The sequence below is a fragment of the Andrographis paniculata genome, unplaced genomic scaffold, assembly GCF_009805555.1.
Source record: "Andrographis paniculata isolate CXL003 unplaced genomic scaffold, ASM980555v1 Contig45END, whole genome shotgun sequence".
Taxonomy (NCBI): Eukaryota; Viridiplantae; Streptophyta; class Magnoliopsida; order Lamiales; family Acanthaceae; genus Andrographis; species Andrographis paniculata.
In genome coordinates, this window is record NW_026137579.1 from 3,651,080 (window position 1) to 3,668,097 (window position 17,018).

Consider the following 17,018-nt stretch of genomic DNA (forward strand, 5'->3'; position numbering starts at 1 on the left):
GTGTATATATATATATGTATATACACGCTTAATTTAATGCTGCTAATGATACATGTTTTTTTTTAAATTCAAATTTGTGGAAATTAATAATTGATGCATGCAAATACTAGTAAGTAGAGTATTAGTAATATCCATCCTATATTATATTCTGCAGGGTGGAGTGAGGGTATCTCTATACTCTTCTGTTTTGGAAATTCAATCAAGTGTCTGTATCAGATTGTGAAAACCTGTGGGTCCCTTACAAGGAAATACGTCCCATCTTAACATTGCACTCCTTTTCCTTCATTTCAATTATTATTATTAAAAAATTGGAGCAATGAAAGCATGTAATAATATTAGATGGATGGATCCAAAATATTTAAAAAATAAGTCCCTAGATTTGTCTTCACTTTTGGATTGTGTGGTTTAAAGACGATTATTTGTTTGTAATAATAATAATAATAATAGTAGTAGTAGTAGCAGGGTGTATAGAAGTCAAATAAAATAAATGTGTTAATAATAGTAGGAAAAAGGAGGGCAACAATAAAATATTAATATAATATCGAAAGAAGATTTATTTATTTCCATCAATCATATCATCCTCTTTTTCGAAATAATAATTTTTTAATGAACATGTATGTATACATACAATAAAAAGCAACTGTTTGGCGGATAGAGTGTGGAGATGCCCTAACGTATAATTTATTTATTATTATTATTATTATTATTATTATCGTGTGGTAATATAAACTGTCTATAAATATAATATTACAATCAGTCAGTCAGTCAGTCAGTCAGTTTTGCGCCTGTCATCACGTGTGCACGCCACGCGTCTCCACGCTACTGGCTGTCACGGAAACCATTTAATCAAAGGTATAATAATTAATGCCTGTTTATGCGTCAAAAATGCCTAACAAAATTAAATGTAATAAAAATAAATAGATAAATAAATGGTTGCACCTGCTAAGAATATCGGACAAATTAACACAGCTACTGCATTGAATGACCTTATACGTAATTATTTCGAGTGCTTTTTTATGTGAAAGAAAAATGTACCGTTTATTAAAACCAAGTTCTGTGTCGAAATCCAGAGGAGGTCCCAGGACTCAAGTTCCCAACCCTTCAAGTATCCGGTTGGTGCAAGAATCCCAGGATCTCATAAGAATTAGCCTCTGTCGTATTCCTTCCTCTACGTAGGTACGTAATAAATACGAACGACTGTATGTGTGTCTGTGTCTCTGTATCGAACACACACTCACACACAGTACTTTCACTGTTGATGAGCGTCGGGTGGGAACTGTGTATGGATTTTTGGCTGCTATTTACCCTTTCCCTCTCTCCACCATCACCAGGAGGAGAAAGAAACAGAACTAACTCTTATCATCTTCCCAAATTTCCTGTTTACTGTACAGAAAAGGGAAAATACAAATTATACACACAGTTATCTATATATATATATATATAAAATCTTGTATAAATATATATCATGCGGTAATCTCTCATTTCATCATCATCATCATCGACCTATCTTTTTCACTGTTGCTCTCTTTTTCTTCCCTTTAAGCTCCATCATCTTTTTTTCTCTCCCATCTTCCTTTCCCCACACACACACAACACACTGCATAAATATTTTTTTATATATATATAGGCAGATTCCTTGTCGAGCATAGTAATAGCATCGCTCATGGCGGATGGATTTGAACCGTATCATGTCCCCCAGCAAAGCAGAAGAGATAAACTGAGAGTGAACGCCACCGCCGATAATCAACACCTCCAGGCCTGCGCAGCTCTAGTCCCTCTCTACGATCCGTCGCTCGTCTCGTCGGATTTGATCAATTACGCCGCCGCCGCCGCCAATCTCCGGCCCCAAAGTTTCAATACGACCGCCAGCGTCAAGGAGGAGGGCATGAATTTGATGAATTTTGGGGGAGGAATCAACTCATCCAACCATATGTATGTGGATCCACAATTGTCCGTACAGTTAAACCCTAGCCCTATCCAAGAGATCAGCGGCGTCTACCCCACGGCGGCGGCGCACTGCTATAGACTAGTCGACGATCATCATCATCATCATCATCATCAACAGTCGATAGCTGCACATCAAGAGGCGGCCAACAGTAGCAGCTGCAGCGCAGCAGCGACGACCGGTCAAAGCCTGTCCTTGTCTTTATCCTCGCACCACAGCAGTCTTCCTTTGGAGCTGAATCTGCAGAGATACAACTCCTCCTCCGCCTCCTCCTCCATGTTCAGCAATCACAAGGTGAGCTCAGTGCCATTGGGTCCATTCACAGGCTACGCTTCCGTCTTGAAGGGTTCCAGGTTTCTGAAACCTGCTCAGCAGCTGCTGGAGGAACTTTGCGGCATGGGGATAAGGGGATTTTATGGAGACAAAACTGCCGCTGACTCATCATCGTCTTCATCGTCTTTATTGGATCCTTCACCTCTCGAACCAGAACCAGAACCACCTTTGAGTGAAGACGCTTCAATGAATTGCACTGATGGGAATAGTGACCAGACTAGGAAGAAATCCAGGCTGCTCTCAATGCTTGATGAGGTAAGTAATTAATTTAATGACACCTGTAACTGTAAGACTATTGCTTACTTGCCAGGACAAGAATTTAGAATTAAATTCACCATTTTTCATATCTATCTATTGTCAGTGAATATTTAGGAGCAGTTCTCTGGTCTGAATCCATACCTAACCAGTATTTATTTAGTATTCAAGTATTGACCTCAGACACAGTGCCAGATTCTTAACCTAATTTAAAAAAACCATGAAGATAGATTCTTTACAGGGCTTGCTTTGCTGATCATTAATTATTGCTGGTAGAGGCAAACTGAGGTTATATGCTGCATGATTTTGTGCCACTAAAGGCACTTAGCTCTGATAATGTTCGACATAAATGGATCTTTATATAGACATTGTATTTTTCACTTTCCACCAGCTAAGTTTAATATGATCTAGATATTCTCGTATGATAGGCATTAGAGTGTCATGTCAAGATTGCATTTTTATTTGTCCTTTCTTTTTTTATTTTTTCTTTTTTTTTTTTTTTTTTAACTTTACACTTTTAAAGAGTAGTATTACTGTTGGAATATATGCACAAGTACAACTGGAGCCATAGAAAGTGTGTTGAGTTCTGGTTTCTGATATTTTTTTTTTATACTGTGTTCAGTTTGCATATTGTATAAAGATATTTAACAGAATCAATTCAAAAGATTGATTCTCCAAATCATGCGTACAGTTCAATTTAAGAAAGGGGCTATCCCTAATGAGCGTTGTTCCTATATATTCACTCTATTAATCTTTAATTCAAGTGGGAGAATTTGATTCTTTCTGTTGTCACTAGGTTAATTACAATTTGTTATATCAGTTCAGTATACTTTCTTATCCCCAAAAAGAACATGTAGAAATCAGACACTCTTAAGTCTCTAGCAGACATCAGTTCGTAATATGTACTCTAGAAGTTCAAGTTCATTAGAGCATCAGTTTCATCAATGAATTCTTTTTTCTTTCGTCATAATATCACAGAAAAATAGCATAACATCTAACTTTCTTGTTATATAAGATTCTTTATATGAATTTAAGAGGTGAAATCTGTAAGATACGAGCTCAAGAAATGGACTTAATTTGTGATATTGATCGTTAAGATCCTTGTTGAGAAAACTAAAGTCAATTTAGGTTTCAATGATATATGCTGAAGCCATTGTAGAACACAGTTTCGAGCAAGGGAGTAACCGGATGATTGATGGATTTTTTTTGTTTTTTTTTTTTTCAAGGTTTACAAGAGGTACAAGCAGTATTACCAACAGATGCAGGCGGCTGTGGCTGCATTCGAGTCGGTTGCTGGATTGAGTGGCGCAGCTCCGTTTGCCAATTTAGCTTTAAAGGCCATGTCGAAACATTTCACATGCTTAAAGAATGCCATAACTGATCAGCTCCGGTGCATAACCAAATCTCATGGCAAGACAACTTCGGAGAGAGATGAAGCTCTTCGATTGGAGAATTCGGGAAGAGGAACTTACAGCCAGAGACCATTTCACACTACAGGATTTAATGATCAACCGGTTTGGCGTCCACAAAGAGGACTCCCTGAGCGCGCCGTTGCTGTTCTTCGGGCGTGGTTGTTCGAGCACTTTCTACACCCGTAAGCATGGATTACGTTGTCCCTGGCACATAATATGAGCCTCGTAACATATGTTTTACTGATACCTTGTCTTCCACAGTTATCCTACAGACACTGACAAACTAATGCTGGCCAAGCAAACCGGCCTCTCGAGGAACCAGGTTGATAGAAAACTCTTACATTGTGTCTTAGATGGGATCTACATTTCATTAACTTGTGTCGATGTGGCCTAGGTTTCGAACTGGTTTATCAATGCAAGAGTGAGGCTTTGGAAGCCTATGGTTGAGGAGATACACATGCTTGAAATGCGCGAGACTCAGAAATTGTCGCAAAGAGGCGAAAACCCTCCGGATAGGCTTAATACAGATCACTTGCTGACGAGCTGCTCGATAGAGGCTGAAAACGCTTCGACTTCTGTCCAGAGGATCGGAGACTTCCCTTTGAAAAGAAGCCATGAGGCTGATAATGAAGCTCCTAGAGGAAATGAGGGAGGGCAAATGAAGTTGCCGTCGCACGACAATTGGCTGCACAACCAGCACTTGGGCGGCGGCGGTGGCGGCGGCGGGATGGCTTTCAGCAATCCCACAAGCAGTGGCAATGTATCGTTGACTCTTGGCCTCCATCAGAACAGTATGGGAATTCCCGACGCCTACCCGATAAATGCAGCTCGTAGATTCGGCCTGGATTCGCAGAGCGGCGAGGGGTTCATGATCGGCGGATTCGCTGCTGAGAACCAACAGTTTGGAAGATCGGACCATATTGGCGGACATCTCGTGCATGAATTCGTCGGCTGAACAGACAATATTTGTATCTATATCTTTATCTATATCTATGTATCTGTATTATGGAGATGGTGATTGAGCAAAGGTATAGTATCGTAGAGGCTTCAAGAACATCCAACGAAATGGGTCACAAACCATTTGAATTTCTAGTAGAATTGTAATTGGCATCATGCCTCTAATAATTGAATTGTACGTCATACGACCATGAATGAAGGCCATTGCTCAAGAAGATGAATTTTCAACTGTATCTGTATGTTGTGTGAAAATAGCTATGGTGATTGAAACACATATAAAGGCCATTGCCCTTTAATTTCTTGATCCGAAAACTGAAAGAGTACATGTGCAAACATAACATATATAGTGCATGTTGCCAATATACTTGGAAATGGCTGAAACCTACTACCCCCCTCTGCCTCTATAAGATTGCACTGTCTGTCCCTCGACAAATATAGAAGCTGAAAATGCAAAGGTAATTATTCCAACAATGGAATAAAGTTGCTTGTAAAAGCACCTTTAATTTGAGGAACTTCACTTTAAACAAACGTGCAAATAAATCCCGACAAATACTACTACTTAGGAGTTAGGCCCAGCTCAATATTATATTCCTACAAGTGCTTGAGATTGGAGATAATTAAATTTAAAATAAAATAATTTAGACAGGGTTCGTTTTGGTTTTGGAGTTGGTAGTTTGCAGTAACAAGATCGACTTTTTGTTATGAATTCATCATGATTTGGATTTGATGAATGTGCAGTAATATGGTAATACATCAACCCTAAAAATTGTCCTTGCGAACAGACAAATCATTTAATTCGAATATTTTATTAATAAACTAGTGGTGGTTAGCCTTTCTGCTTACGGAACAATCACTGTCCTTTCCACTTGGGAAGAATAACTAAGGCCACCTACTACTCTAATTGTCATTATAATTGTCCTCTTTTGTCATTATAATAATAGTATTGCCGTTAGCTACCAGAGAAAGTACACTGTCAAGATTTATATATATATATATAAACCAATTATAATTTGCCACTGTTCTGGTACCCACTGTGGTTGCGATTATTATTATATTGGGGTGATTTTAACCACCACAATAATAATAATAATAATAATTGTTACTTGGGATTCAATATGGGGAAACTTTCCACTATGAACTAGCCGTTGGGAATAAAAAGAATTGTTAATTTTGGAAATTGAAAATTACCTTATTTGTTATATAATTCATTTTCAGAAATTAATTATTGGCTACAAGAAATTGAGCATTAATTCAACCGACATCTAAGACCATATTTTCAATTTTTTGTTTTTGAAACAAATTAAATGTATTAATAATTTTATGAAATTATGGCACCAATTGGACCCACTTGGCCACACTTGGCACTCCTTGGTAAACTGCGAACACCATGTAATACCCCGGTGGCGCCACCCGCGCATTCGCCGGAGAGGTGCATTTAATTCTGTATTTGCCACCGCCGTCCACGGCCGGAGTTTCCACCAACAGCTTCACTAGCCTCTGTCCCTGCGAGAACGAGTGAGTGGCGAATGGAGCACTCGCGAAATTTACCTCCATCATCCCCACCACCGGCAGCTCCACCGTCACTGCGGCCTCGAACACTTCCCCGTAGCCTACCTTCTCCGGCAAATCAAGCAACTCCGCACGAATATTGGCCTTTTCCGGCGACAGATACTCCGGCGAAAACGCTTCTATCCTCAGCTCCGTGGGGAACTCGGCATTGAATTTGTAAAAGTAATGCGGATTGCTCCCTGCGATCAAAATTCTTCCGTCCGGCAACAAATTCGCCGTCGAATGGTACATCCTCGGAACCGAGCCGGGCTTCAGGGTCATGAACCGGAGTCCGGCGGGTTGATCCGGTCTGTACAGAACCGGAAACAGGCACGGTTCCGAAGCTCGCTCGAAACCCTGGGTCCCGGCCTGAGCTCCATTAATAATCAAAACATCACCGGTGGGTAGCATTACCATATCCCCCATGATCCTCCCAAACGGCATGTCCTCCATTTCCCAAACCGGATCGGGTCGGGTTGCCTCGATCCGCCCGCAACTACCGTGGGCCGGACTATCCGCCATCCTCTGCAAATACGCACCATACTCTGCTCCGCCGCAGATGACAACCGTCGCCGCCGAGTAGTCTCCGGTCAAAGCAAGCATCACCGACGATCCCGCCGATGGGTAATTCCTCGGCCCGCCCTCAAGAATTGGGTAAGTTTTGACCACTTTGTTGGTAGAATAATCGTACAATACGGCTTTGTTGTTGGCAAAGATGAAGAGCTCTCCGGTGGGGAGTAAATGAACGTAGGGATATAGATTGTCCATTTGATTGTCTTCGGCTTCGCTCAGGAAGGGCAAATTTACAGCACCGATCTCTGATTTCGGTGGGTAAAACTCCACACTGTTGGCTGTTCTTCCGCCGATTATAATTATGGAACCATCGGGTAGAATTTGGTTAGTGGCGTACCATCTTCCCTGGTGCAGCTGAACATCCTGCAGTTCTTCCCAATCGCAGAGAGAACCCGGTTCGCAGGGGATGAACTTGCGGATCTTCTTAAACCCGGCCAAATCGCCGCCGGTTTGGACCAGGCTGCCGTCGGGGAGGAATTGGCCGGATGAGCACCACGTGTCGGTGAGAATTGTCAAGGGGCGGATGCCGTTAGTTCGTAAATCGAGGAGGACCGAGTGGGCGGTGCAGTCTTTCCGGCGAGGATTTGTGGGGCTGACAATGCAGTGGTTTGGGGGGAGGAGTTTTCTGGAGGGGCCTATGTTGGTCCGATCGAGGAGGACGACCGTGTTGAAACGCGTGACCGCTGTGTGCATTGAGGCGATGCCGGCGTCGGCGACGAGGAGTTCCCACGCGCCGGGGAGGTCAGCGCGTGCGGCATTTAAGAAACAGAGTAGCAGCAGGATGAATTGAGCGGTGGTCATGGGAATCGGAAGAAGGAAGAAGACAGAAAGGATCGTGTGTTCAGAGACTTGTGTCAGAAAGAATGGCCGCTGATGTCCCCTTAAACTGCAAAGAATGACGTGGGAAGATATGCCCAAACTCAGCCATAGAAAACAAACAATTCAAGAATCGGTCTTCCTCTTGCAATCACATATGATGTCAGGTAATGGATATGAGAACAAGAAGAAGATCAAATCGGTTCAAATATCATCGCAATTCCCCCTTTCTCTTCAACGTTTGTAACGAAATTGTTGCTTAGTTTTACTGCAGAACCAAGCCCTTGATTACTTACACAGTTTGATCATGGAATCCCCTGTAAAAGTCATAGTCACTTGTCCGCAAGAATAATTATGATACCAAAGTGGGAAGCAGCAGCAGCCGTTCATTTATATGATGAAGGGTTGAGATTGCTTTGTTATGGCAGGAGCAACAAAACTATGTATTTTTGTGCAGTCACTATGGAATTTTACGTTTTCGTACGGGGCAATTTATTTTTATTCAATATTATAAAATAAGTGATAAATGAAATAATTGGAGGATAATGGAGAGACAAAATTCGATAGTTTTGTGGGCCTATTGATAATTCTTATACGGTATTATTGTTCTTGGTTATGATAAACATAGACGCCGTTACGTCATTACCATCAATTAGATTAATTAATATTAACTATGAAACAAATCGTTATCCCCATTTGACCCCTACCACCGTCCACCACAGAGACATGGCTTTAATTATTGAAGTGTTGATTGTAATAATAAATAGCGTGGTTCTATTGGTTAGACATGATAGAATAGGCCTGTCCATTTCTAACCAAAAAATAAAAATACTACAAAAAAAAACTTTAATTTCATCTGGGCCCACTTAAATTGAATAATATTTAGTTTTTATTATTTAGCCCAAATCCAACCAAACTCTGGGCTCACAATGTATTGGGCCAACGATTTCTATCAACATTGAATTTGCTATCCACAAACCAATCGGATCAGAATCCAATACGAAAATTAGAAACACGACCTTAAAAACCCTCTTAATAAATTGCAATATACAGATAGATTCATGATTCTCACACATCCAAACACACATACACACAACAAACAATCTAATTATTCAAGCAGCACAATTGGCGGCGGCGTCGCCGCCGGAGGTGTCCCTGACGACATTCTTGTAAGAATACCTGCTTGCAATGAATGCATAAACAGCAATGTTGGCAGCTGTAATCCCCGCCAACAGCCAGTAAAAACAATCAAGCCTGCTGCTGTTCAAATCCTTCCCGATCCAACTCTTCCCGCCCCTCTCCGTCGCACGATCCACCACCGTTATCAGAAGGCTGCTGATGAAGCTGGCCGCACCAAGCACGCTCAGATACAGCGCAATCCCTAAGCTTCTCATCGAATCAGGCACCTGATCGTAGAAATACTCCTGCAGCCCCACCAGCGCGAACCCGTCTCCCATTCCGATTATCAGAAACTGCGGCGCCAGCCAGAACACGCTCATCGAACTCGAACCCTTCACCGGATCCCTCGCCACCGCCGCCAGCCGTTTCCCCTCCACCAATGCCGCCACCACCATGGTCGCCACCGAGAAGATCATCCCCAGCCCGATTCTCTGTAGAATGGTGATGCCTCTCTCGTTGTTCCTCACCCTTCTCAGCAACGGCACTAGCCCTCGGTCGTAGATCACGACGGAGATTATCATCCCCACTGCAGCCAGGGCGTAGATCGACGCCGGTGGGAGTTCGAAAGTGTCGGTGATTCTCCGGTCAAGCGTCGTGCCCTGTTTGATGAAGAACGTCGCCGCCTGAGCCACGCAGACGCCGAACGGGAGTGTAGTTATCCAGATTGGAATCACGCTTACGACCAGCTTCATCTCCTCCACTTTTGTTACAGTTGCCAATCTCCATGGATTCTGTCTCTCTGTTAAGGAGCTCTGTCCCTCTCCGATTATTGCAGCCTTGTCGAAAAACCTGGCAGACAGAACTCTTGTTGCTTGTAGTAATTTTTAAACTGTAAATGTAATTATTTGATCAAATGCCTCACTTAAGCCTGTCAGTGTGCAGAAGGGGCCGTCCATGGGCGCTGTCCGATTTAGGATCCTCGTAAAGCTGATTGGGATTAGATGGATGAGGCCGGTTCCTGTTGGAAATGGCAGCTACAAGCACTTGCATCAGCGGAGTGAAGGGGCTACCCGACGGCTTCCTAAAGCGATAAACAGGCCTTCCTAGGAAATATATAAGTATGGTGAGAGCCATCACTGCAGTAAGAATGATGTCTGCAGCAGCCCAGCCGATGCGATCTTGGATGTAAACTATTACAGTGACGCCAAGCACCAGGCCACCGCATAGGCCGAGGTTCCACCAGTTGAAAAAGGACATCTTTTTTCTCCTCTCTTGAGGATGATCGTCGTCAAACTGATCAGCTCCAAAACTCTCCAAGGAAGGCTTGTGCCCGCCTGTCCCTATGGAGATTAAGTACATAGCGACAAAGAAGATGCTCTCATGGATCTTTCGCGGTGCTTGGCAAATTGTGCTGTCGCAAGGTTTCAAGCCCGGGACAACTCTGGACATTGTCAGGAGAAGCAAGCCCTGTACAAGAATTCAATGGATCACATATCGACTGTATATATATGTATATGTTGTTAGTGATGATATGGTAAATGAAGTGCAAGTTTGTCACCATGAGATAAATGATAGAGGATGCAAGAACAGCAGAGAATCGGCCAAGATAGGCGTCGGCTAGAAATCCTCCGAGAAGGGGCATCATTGTGGTGACGCCAGCCCAATAGTTGACACTCTTGGCTGCTGTTTTCAGGTCCTGCTGGATCACCTTGGTCAGGTATATGATCAAACTTGTTGCTATTCCAAAGTAACTCAACCTCTCACTGAACTCAATTCCTGCCCACACAATACATGAAAACTAGAAGATGAATGTACAGTTGTCGGTATCTCTTAATTAAGCTTCCCAAACATTAACTAAGCATCTTGTAACAATTTTAAACCTTGTCCTAACAAAAAACAAATGATCACAAGTGTTGAAAAGCAATTTTATTGAAAAGAGGGCAATCATGAATGCTAAACCATGGTCAAGGATTCAGCTAATTTTGTTTCAAATATAATCCAAGAGAACACAAAAAGAAACTGGAACAAAGTTGTCTACATTATCTGGTTCATAAAATCCACTACCTATAATGAAGAAGGAAGCCTTCCATGCCCCAGTGGAAGCTCGAAGAGGGATTCGCCCCCTATGATCTAACGAAGAATCATAAACCCATTTCTCCTTGTCCGTTGTTCCATCTGCGCCATCATGTTTTCTCATATGCTTCATCTCCATTCCTGTCAAGTTCTAAGTAATCCTAAACAATTTAATATCTCTAAGATACTAACCAAAATCAGTACAGTTCAATAGAGTCTTTCAGGACATATAATATAATTTTCAGGACTCTTGGTGGATGCAAGTCTGCAGGGATCTTAACTTGTATATATAGAGACCAGAATCTTGGTCTCTTAACCTCTCTAATCACCATTAAAATTATCCCCACAAAAAGCACATTGATGCGGAGGGTAAACAGTACTACTCTTGTCAATGATTGTGATTGGAGAAAATATTTTGATTCCTCCCACTTAATATAACCTGTCCCTTTTGATCGTAACTGCGGATCGGAATAGCATTCATTCCCCAGTTAAAAATGTGAGTTTCATCTGTTTAAAGAGAATAAAGCGGTTTGGTGTTGAGGGTCCCCTGTTAACAGAACTAAAATATTAACAGAGGGGAGCAAAATTTTTATACAAAATAAATTTTTAATTTGTAAAATAATACTACTATCGTCCACTTAATAAGTTTATATTTACTTTTTGCATACTAATATTAAATATTAATTATTACATCAAATATAATCCAAATAAAAAAACAATTTTTTTTATTAGTAAATATTGATATATTATATTTTGAAGAAAACAAAAACTAACGCAATTTTTTATTAAAAAAAAAATCGAACACTTTGATGTTTTTATTATTTTTTTATTTATTTTAAATATTTTATATAGATTGTATATATATTATTCTTTTAAAAATAAAAAAAAATTTAATAAAATAAAATAAAAGTGGAGTTGAAGTGGAGCCCACCCTTGCTCCTTCCTTAATAGATCCGCCGCTGCCTGTCAGCATTCTTGGTAAAATATGCTTTGCTCTAAACCTTTGCATGTGGTTCTTTGTGTACTCGAGATGAGATAGCTTCTAATTACTACAAATTCTAAAGGGTTGTTTCAGAATTCCTCAATCCTGCAATGGAAAAGACAGTTGCTTTTTAGTCCCACATGCAAGTATTTGAACAAGTTCTGTCTCTGCTTGAGAAATTCTTGTAAATAATCATAAACAGGGCATCTCTTGATGGGCTAATGAGATGGAATTATCATTACCAAGTTGCATGTATATCCTTCTCTATGTTGTCAGATTACAAGATTGGGGTGGATTTAGGACTATGATTTTAGGGTTCTTGACTATCTATTGAAGTAAAATGTGAATCTGTGAAACACGTGTGTAATAAAACTTTGCAACTTCCCCAACCTTCTGCAGTATGTTGTTTTCGCAGTAATGTCCATTCAAGCGTTGTTCAGTGTATTCCGACTAGGATAGGAGGATGATCTTGTCTCACAAATCCATCACTTGTCCTATCTTAGTTTCTAAAGTAAATTATTTGTTAATATATGCATGTTTTTCTCGTCAATTATCATGTGTTAAAATCAACAACGATATCAAATAGTGCCACTACTCGATGATGATGGCAATTTTAATTTGGTTTCATCCATTTGTTTATTCCTTAGACACCACCAACACACTGAAAAGGGAGAGGTGTTCATATACAAACATCAAATCTTTTTTTAAGTAAGAAGATGGACTTTGGGTGTCCAATTAGCAATGTGATTCTCATGCTGGCATTTAAGGTACTCAGCTCTTTCATATGATCTGTAAAATACTTGATTTCTCAGATCCCTATTAGCACTAAGAGCCACTAAGTAAATAGATCAATTTCTTGAAAAACTTCAATGGGATGTGATTGAAATTTGGAGAAAAAGATACCGAATCCATATCCAGCTGCCCCACTAAGATTTTACCACGTGGGAAGTGGTCAAACTCATAGGAGAGATCAAATAGACGTTTTTTGAGAAAATTCCCATCTTCGTTCAATCACAGAGGCAACAAGAAATTCTTCAGTAACAGAGACAGAACGGTAAACCTGCATAAATGCATATGGATGCTTCAGACAGCTTGACAGGAATATGTTCTTCACCAAAGCTCAGTACACACACTCAAACGGAATGTGGCATCGATTTTCATGGCCATATGAATTATTTGCCGAAGAATTGATTGATGGAAAGCACTGATCCTTTTCCTATTTCCTCTTTCCCATCAGCTGATTTTTAACCTAAAAACGTCAATTTTTTTATCTCAAAATGAAAAGCACTAAGGTTATTAAGTGGAAACTTTAAAGCTTTAGCAGTCTGTAATAATTCACATGAATTATTCATCTCTTCTTGCACCAGTTTTAGAACATGATATGGCAGCTAAAAACATATGCTTTTTTAGTCTCCTTCAAAAATGGAATGTTCAGTCATCCTAGGCCCCAGTTTTGTTTCCCTATTAGTGGTTTTGAAAAAAGAGAAATAAATTATACAAAAAACAAAAAGATGGCACACATAAAGGTAGAACAAAAAGAAAGGACAGCACTTCGAAAATCATGTCCCCCTTAAGACAGTTAGAGAAGGATTAATAAGCATGTGTGGTTTTTGTTTTAGCTTACACCGCGTAGATGAAGTCACACAGGATCATAAGGAAATCACCTTACATTCAGTGCATTGCAGAACGTGGTCTGACCATGAAGAATTAGAGTAATGAAAAAGCACTATCCTAAAGACAGATCTATGTGTAAATGAATATTTAAAGATCTAATAAGGGATTACATATCTTACATCAATGTATGGTGCATAACATTTGGTATAAGAAATTCTTGTCCAACATTTTCAGTGCAAAGCCAAAGCATAGTTAGACAGCTAAACTGATTACCTTCACTAAGAAATAGTTGCAAAATTGACGACAATACAGTAATCATGCTTGGCTACATGTTAAAAAGAAAGATAATGTTTTGCACAAATTTGGACCATAAGATAAAGCTACCCAACCATTTCCACAAGGATATATTTGAAACAAAAAAAGGATATATAAATATTTTCTACAGTTCGTCGTGCTTAGAAATCTAATCATTTATATGTGTATGCAAGCAATTTAAGATTGAAGTACACTATATCCATACATTGAATTTCAATTAAATTAAGACCGCAATATCAGTGTAATAGGAAATGACATCTTTCTTTTCTCAAGCACAAATGGATAGCAGAATGATCGATGCTTAATTAAAGATCCTTCGCACAATCTCTGATTGCAATATACAGCTAGACGTACACATGCATATAGCATTTACGGGCATAAGAAAATGAACACTGGTACCTGACCTGTGTTCACAATCTTCAGCCTTCATTCTGTTGCTCCAATCAATAGATATAGCTGACGAATGGCATTAGACCCAAATTTTCGATAGAAAAGCTATGAACTTTGGTATCAAATAAAAGTGAAATCCACTACTCCATCTGCACTCGTAGGAGAACCATTAACATCCTTCGTTCTTTAATCAAATTCCCATCTACCCTCTGCTTCTCCCATGATTGTCACCCCTACTAGGAAATCCTGCATCTACAGAACTTCTTCCTTTCCAGTTAATAAAGTAAATGTTGCTAGAACTCTCTCCTTCCTCACTTCCAACTTTTTCTGCCATTCTTCCCGCTTTCTCCTTTATATGAAGCACTCCTTCGGCTTCTAGAATTCTTGCAAGGCCACGTTTTTTGCTGACTTGATTTCCTCACATTTACATTGTTTGGCTGAGTGTAGAAGTCCTCTTCCAAAGGGGGGAAGCAAATATCCTCAGACGCAGGAATCATTTCCCCCGTATTCCCATAAACCCTATGACCAACCCCTTCAGGTGAAAAGCCAGAAGACGACAGCAATATATTGCCATGGCTGTCCCTATCAGATAACAAATGAAGGCCATCGGGCTTCTGAAACCAATCATCCAAACGCTCCTCGACACCAGCATCCAACGCATTTTTCGGCGGCGCAGCCCTCTCCCATGGGCGTTCGAGTTCGACAGTAGCGGCTCTGAGTTCAGCCTGTTTCCTCAACTTGTATATTTCGCGTTCTCTGGCCAATCCAGCCTTATGCAGCTGCTTTGCCTTCTTGGCCTGCATTGTCCTCCATTTCCTTTTCGTGGGCCCTCCTGGACTGATCCGGGGACAGCCCATCCATATCGGAATCGTCCGAAAGGGGACTGACGTTGGATAATTGAGGGAAAATTTGGAAAAATTTTGGGTTAGAGATAACCATTGAGCGGGCATTGTGCTGCCTGAGGGAAGAAATTGAGGAACTGCTTGAATCGCGAGAGACATCCGCAGACTTGAATCTACAGTAGCCTAAGCACTCTACAAATCAGTCAATTACAGATTCACATAAACATGAAAATCTGGCGTATACCAGAGCCCAGAGGAAGACGACGGTGAAATGAAGGTCCGAGAATAGTGTAAATATTAGGGCTATGACTTTCTAGTTTACGTCATATTTCGGATCAGCATCTACAGAATCTAGTCTGGGCTTTACTTTATGGGCCGGATCAGAAGCCCATTAAAATAATATGGACTTTGGACAAGGAAAATTAGTCCAGCAGGCACACTTAAATCAAATTTTAAGTTCTGCCAATAGTATTACTATAATGCTCCTAAGATTTAAAAAATACCACACCAGATAATCATTTTTCTTATAGAGCATTAACATTTTATTATTCCCTAAAAAATTTCAAAAAATTCCAAATATCCTCCAAATACATATTTAAACAGAACCTAAAATTCAAACAATGCTTTTGATTGTTATCTTCCCCACATATACATCTAATTATCAGTTGTTTCCAATAACAATGATCATTAATTATGGCCTCATCATGACCCCCACAGCCAACAACCCACAATTGTAATTACAATCACGCATATCTATCTATCCATCTGCATCATTTTTCTTAACTTTATCACTTATTTTATATTTTCTTTAGAGAAGATTTGGTTTTGTTGATTACATTATCCCCTTCTCAATCATGAATTCATCCACTGGTTTGATATATATATTGTGTCCCCTTTATGGTTATCGTTCCAGCATGATGCTTGCTGCTGCAGCTATATATATATATATATATATATATCGAATTTGTTGGAGCTTAATAAGATTATAGTCTGTTTAAAAGGTGCCTCTTGACAAGTATAGTATCGTTTAGGAAAGAATATCTTAATTGGGTGCTTAGTTGATTTCTCTAATTTAATAATTAATATCAATGGAATAAAGTCAATTTGTGTTGATTAAAGTTTGAGACTTTTGGTCTATGAAGCAATACCTAAATTTATTGCTTGATGTCCAAACCCAAATTCCTCCTACTTGGATTTTTCTATGATACGTCCCCACCTATATTTTTATATCTTGTGTAATAGTAACTAACATATTTCTTCATCAGTGATTAAGTGCAATGAAAATACTGGTGTTTCTTGATGAAACGCAAGCTAATTAGCCACGGTTGACAAAAATTAACACGACCCGAACCCGATCTGAAATAGTTGGATTTGGGTTGAGATTTTTGATCCAATTAATAATTAGGTCAAACCCGTTTAACCAATTAAATGGGTAAGGTTAAGGTCTATATTTTTTACCTGAAAATAACCAGTATAACCTGTTTAATTAATATTATTTTAAATTTAAATATATTTTTTAAATTTTATCAGTACAATTCGATATTTATGGCCAATTTAAAAAAAATAAACAATTAAAAATAAAGGATTGTATTGTGTATTATTATATAGTGTTTGTTAATTCAATTCTTGAATATATGTTTTATGACATGAATAAATAATTTTTTGCTTTAATATGTATATATATTATACATTTACAAATTTTGTTAGTCTAAATTGTAATTTTGGATTAAAATTAAAATATTTTAAATTTAAACAGGTTATATGAGTCAAATTCAGATTGACCCGAGTAATAAAAGATCCGGTTAAGTTAAGGATGCAAATATCAACTCATTTAATTAAATGGG

The 17,018-nt window shown here is 39.6% G+C and overlaps 4 protein-coding genes across 5 annotated transcripts; 1 reads left to right on the forward strand and 3 right to left on the reverse strand.

Moving 5' to 3' along the window:
- The first annotated feature begins 1,281 nt into the window (after positions 1 to 1,281).
- Positions 1,282 to 5,135, forward strand: LOC127252052 (BEL1-like homeodomain protein 9). Its single transcript, XM_051276052.1, has 4 exons — positions 1,282 to 2,533; positions 3,760 to 4,127; positions 4,207 to 4,267; positions 4,340 to 5,135. Exons 1-4 carry the CDS (start codon positions 1,664 to 1,666, stop codon positions 4,898 to 4,900), a joined length of 1,860 nt encoding a protein of 619 aa, XP_051132009.1. The 5' UTR covers positions 1,282 to 1,663; the 3' UTR covers positions 4,901 to 5,135.
- A 1,013-nt stretch (positions 5,136 to 6,148) lies between these two features.
- Positions 6,149 to 8,202, reverse strand: LOC127252043 (aldehyde oxidase GLOX). The gene has a single exon (XM_051276040.1). It carries the CDS (start codon positions 7,822 to 7,824, stop codon positions 6,229 to 6,231), a length of 1,596 nt encoding a protein of 531 aa, XP_051131997.1. The 5' UTR covers positions 7,825 to 8,202; the 3' UTR covers positions 6,149 to 6,228.
- A 508-nt stretch (positions 8,203 to 8,710) lies between these two features.
- Positions 8,711 to 11,572, reverse strand: LOC127251829 (protein NRT1/ PTR FAMILY 5.6-like). Its single transcript, XM_051275728.1, has 4 exons — positions 11,023 to 11,572; positions 10,517 to 10,734; positions 9,881 to 10,425; positions 8,711 to 9,807 (listed from the first exon to the last, which is right to left on the reverse strand). Exons 1-4 carry the CDS (start codon positions 11,168 to 11,170, stop codon positions 8,952 to 8,954), a joined length of 1,767 nt encoding a protein of 588 aa, XP_051131685.1. The 5' UTR covers positions 11,171 to 11,572; the 3' UTR covers positions 8,711 to 8,951.
- A 296-nt stretch (positions 11,573 to 11,868) lies between these two features.
- LOC127251830 (uncharacterized) lies at positions 11,869 to 15,463 on the reverse strand. 2 transcript variants are annotated; one of them, XR_007838975.1, is made up of 3 exons: positions 14,347 to 15,463; positions 12,917 to 13,073; positions 11,869 to 12,118 (listed from the first exon to the last, which is right to left on the reverse strand). XR_007838975.1 is itself a non-coding variant. In XM_051275729.1 (2 exons), the coding sequence occupies exon 1, from the start codon at positions 15,331 to 15,333 to the stop codon at positions 14,644 to 14,646; it is 690 nt and encodes a 229-aa protein (XP_051131686.1). In that variant the 5' UTR covers positions 15,334 to 15,461; the 3' UTR covers positions 12,675 to 13,073; positions 14,347 to 14,643. The 2 variants fall into 2 exon arrangements, 1 of the variants encoding a protein (XP_051131686.1); XM_051275729.1 differs by lacking the exon at positions 11,869 to 12,118 and having other exon boundaries at positions 12,675 to 13,073; positions 14,347 to 15,461.
- Positions 15,464 to 17,018: the final 1,555 nt, after the last annotated feature.

What these genes read in the sequence shown, in the direction of transcription:
- LOC127252052 (XM_051276052.1), top strand. Translation starts at nt 1,664, where the DNA reads ATGGCGGATGGATTTGAACCGTATCATGTCCCCCAGCAAAGCAGAAGA. An exon ending in TGCTCTCAATGCTTGATGAG is followed by an intron (nt 2,534 to 3,759) that starts GTAAGTAATTAA and finishes TTTTTTTTCAAG; the next exon opens with GTTTACAAGAGGTACAAGCA. An exon ending in CCGGCCTCTCGAGGAACCAG is followed by an intron (nt 4,268 to 4,339) that starts GTTGATAGAAAA and finishes GATGTGGCCTAG; the next exon opens with GTTTCGAACTGGTTTATCAA.
- LOC127252043 (XM_051276040.1), bottom strand. Translation starts at nt 7,824, where the DNA reads ATGACCACCGCTCAATTCATCCTGCTGCTACTCTGTTTCTTAAATGCC.
- LOC127251829 (XM_051275728.1), bottom strand. Translation starts at nt 11,170, where the DNA reads ATGGAGATGAAGCATATGAGAAAACATGATGGCGCAGATGGAACAACG. An exon ending in GGCTTCCTTCTTCATTATAG is followed by an intron (nt 10,735 to 11,022) that starts GTAGTGGATTTT and finishes TTGTGTGGGCAG; the next exon opens with GAATTGAGTTCAGTGAGAGG. An exon ending in CTGCACACTGACAGGCTTAA is followed by an intron (nt 9,808 to 9,880) that starts GTGAGGCATTTG and finishes TCTGTCTGCCAG; the next exon opens with GTTTTTCGACAAGGCTGCAA.
- LOC127251830 (XM_051275729.1), bottom strand. Translation starts at nt 15,333, where the DNA reads ATGTCTCTCGCGATTCAAGCAGTTCCTCAATTTCTTCCCTCAGGCAGC.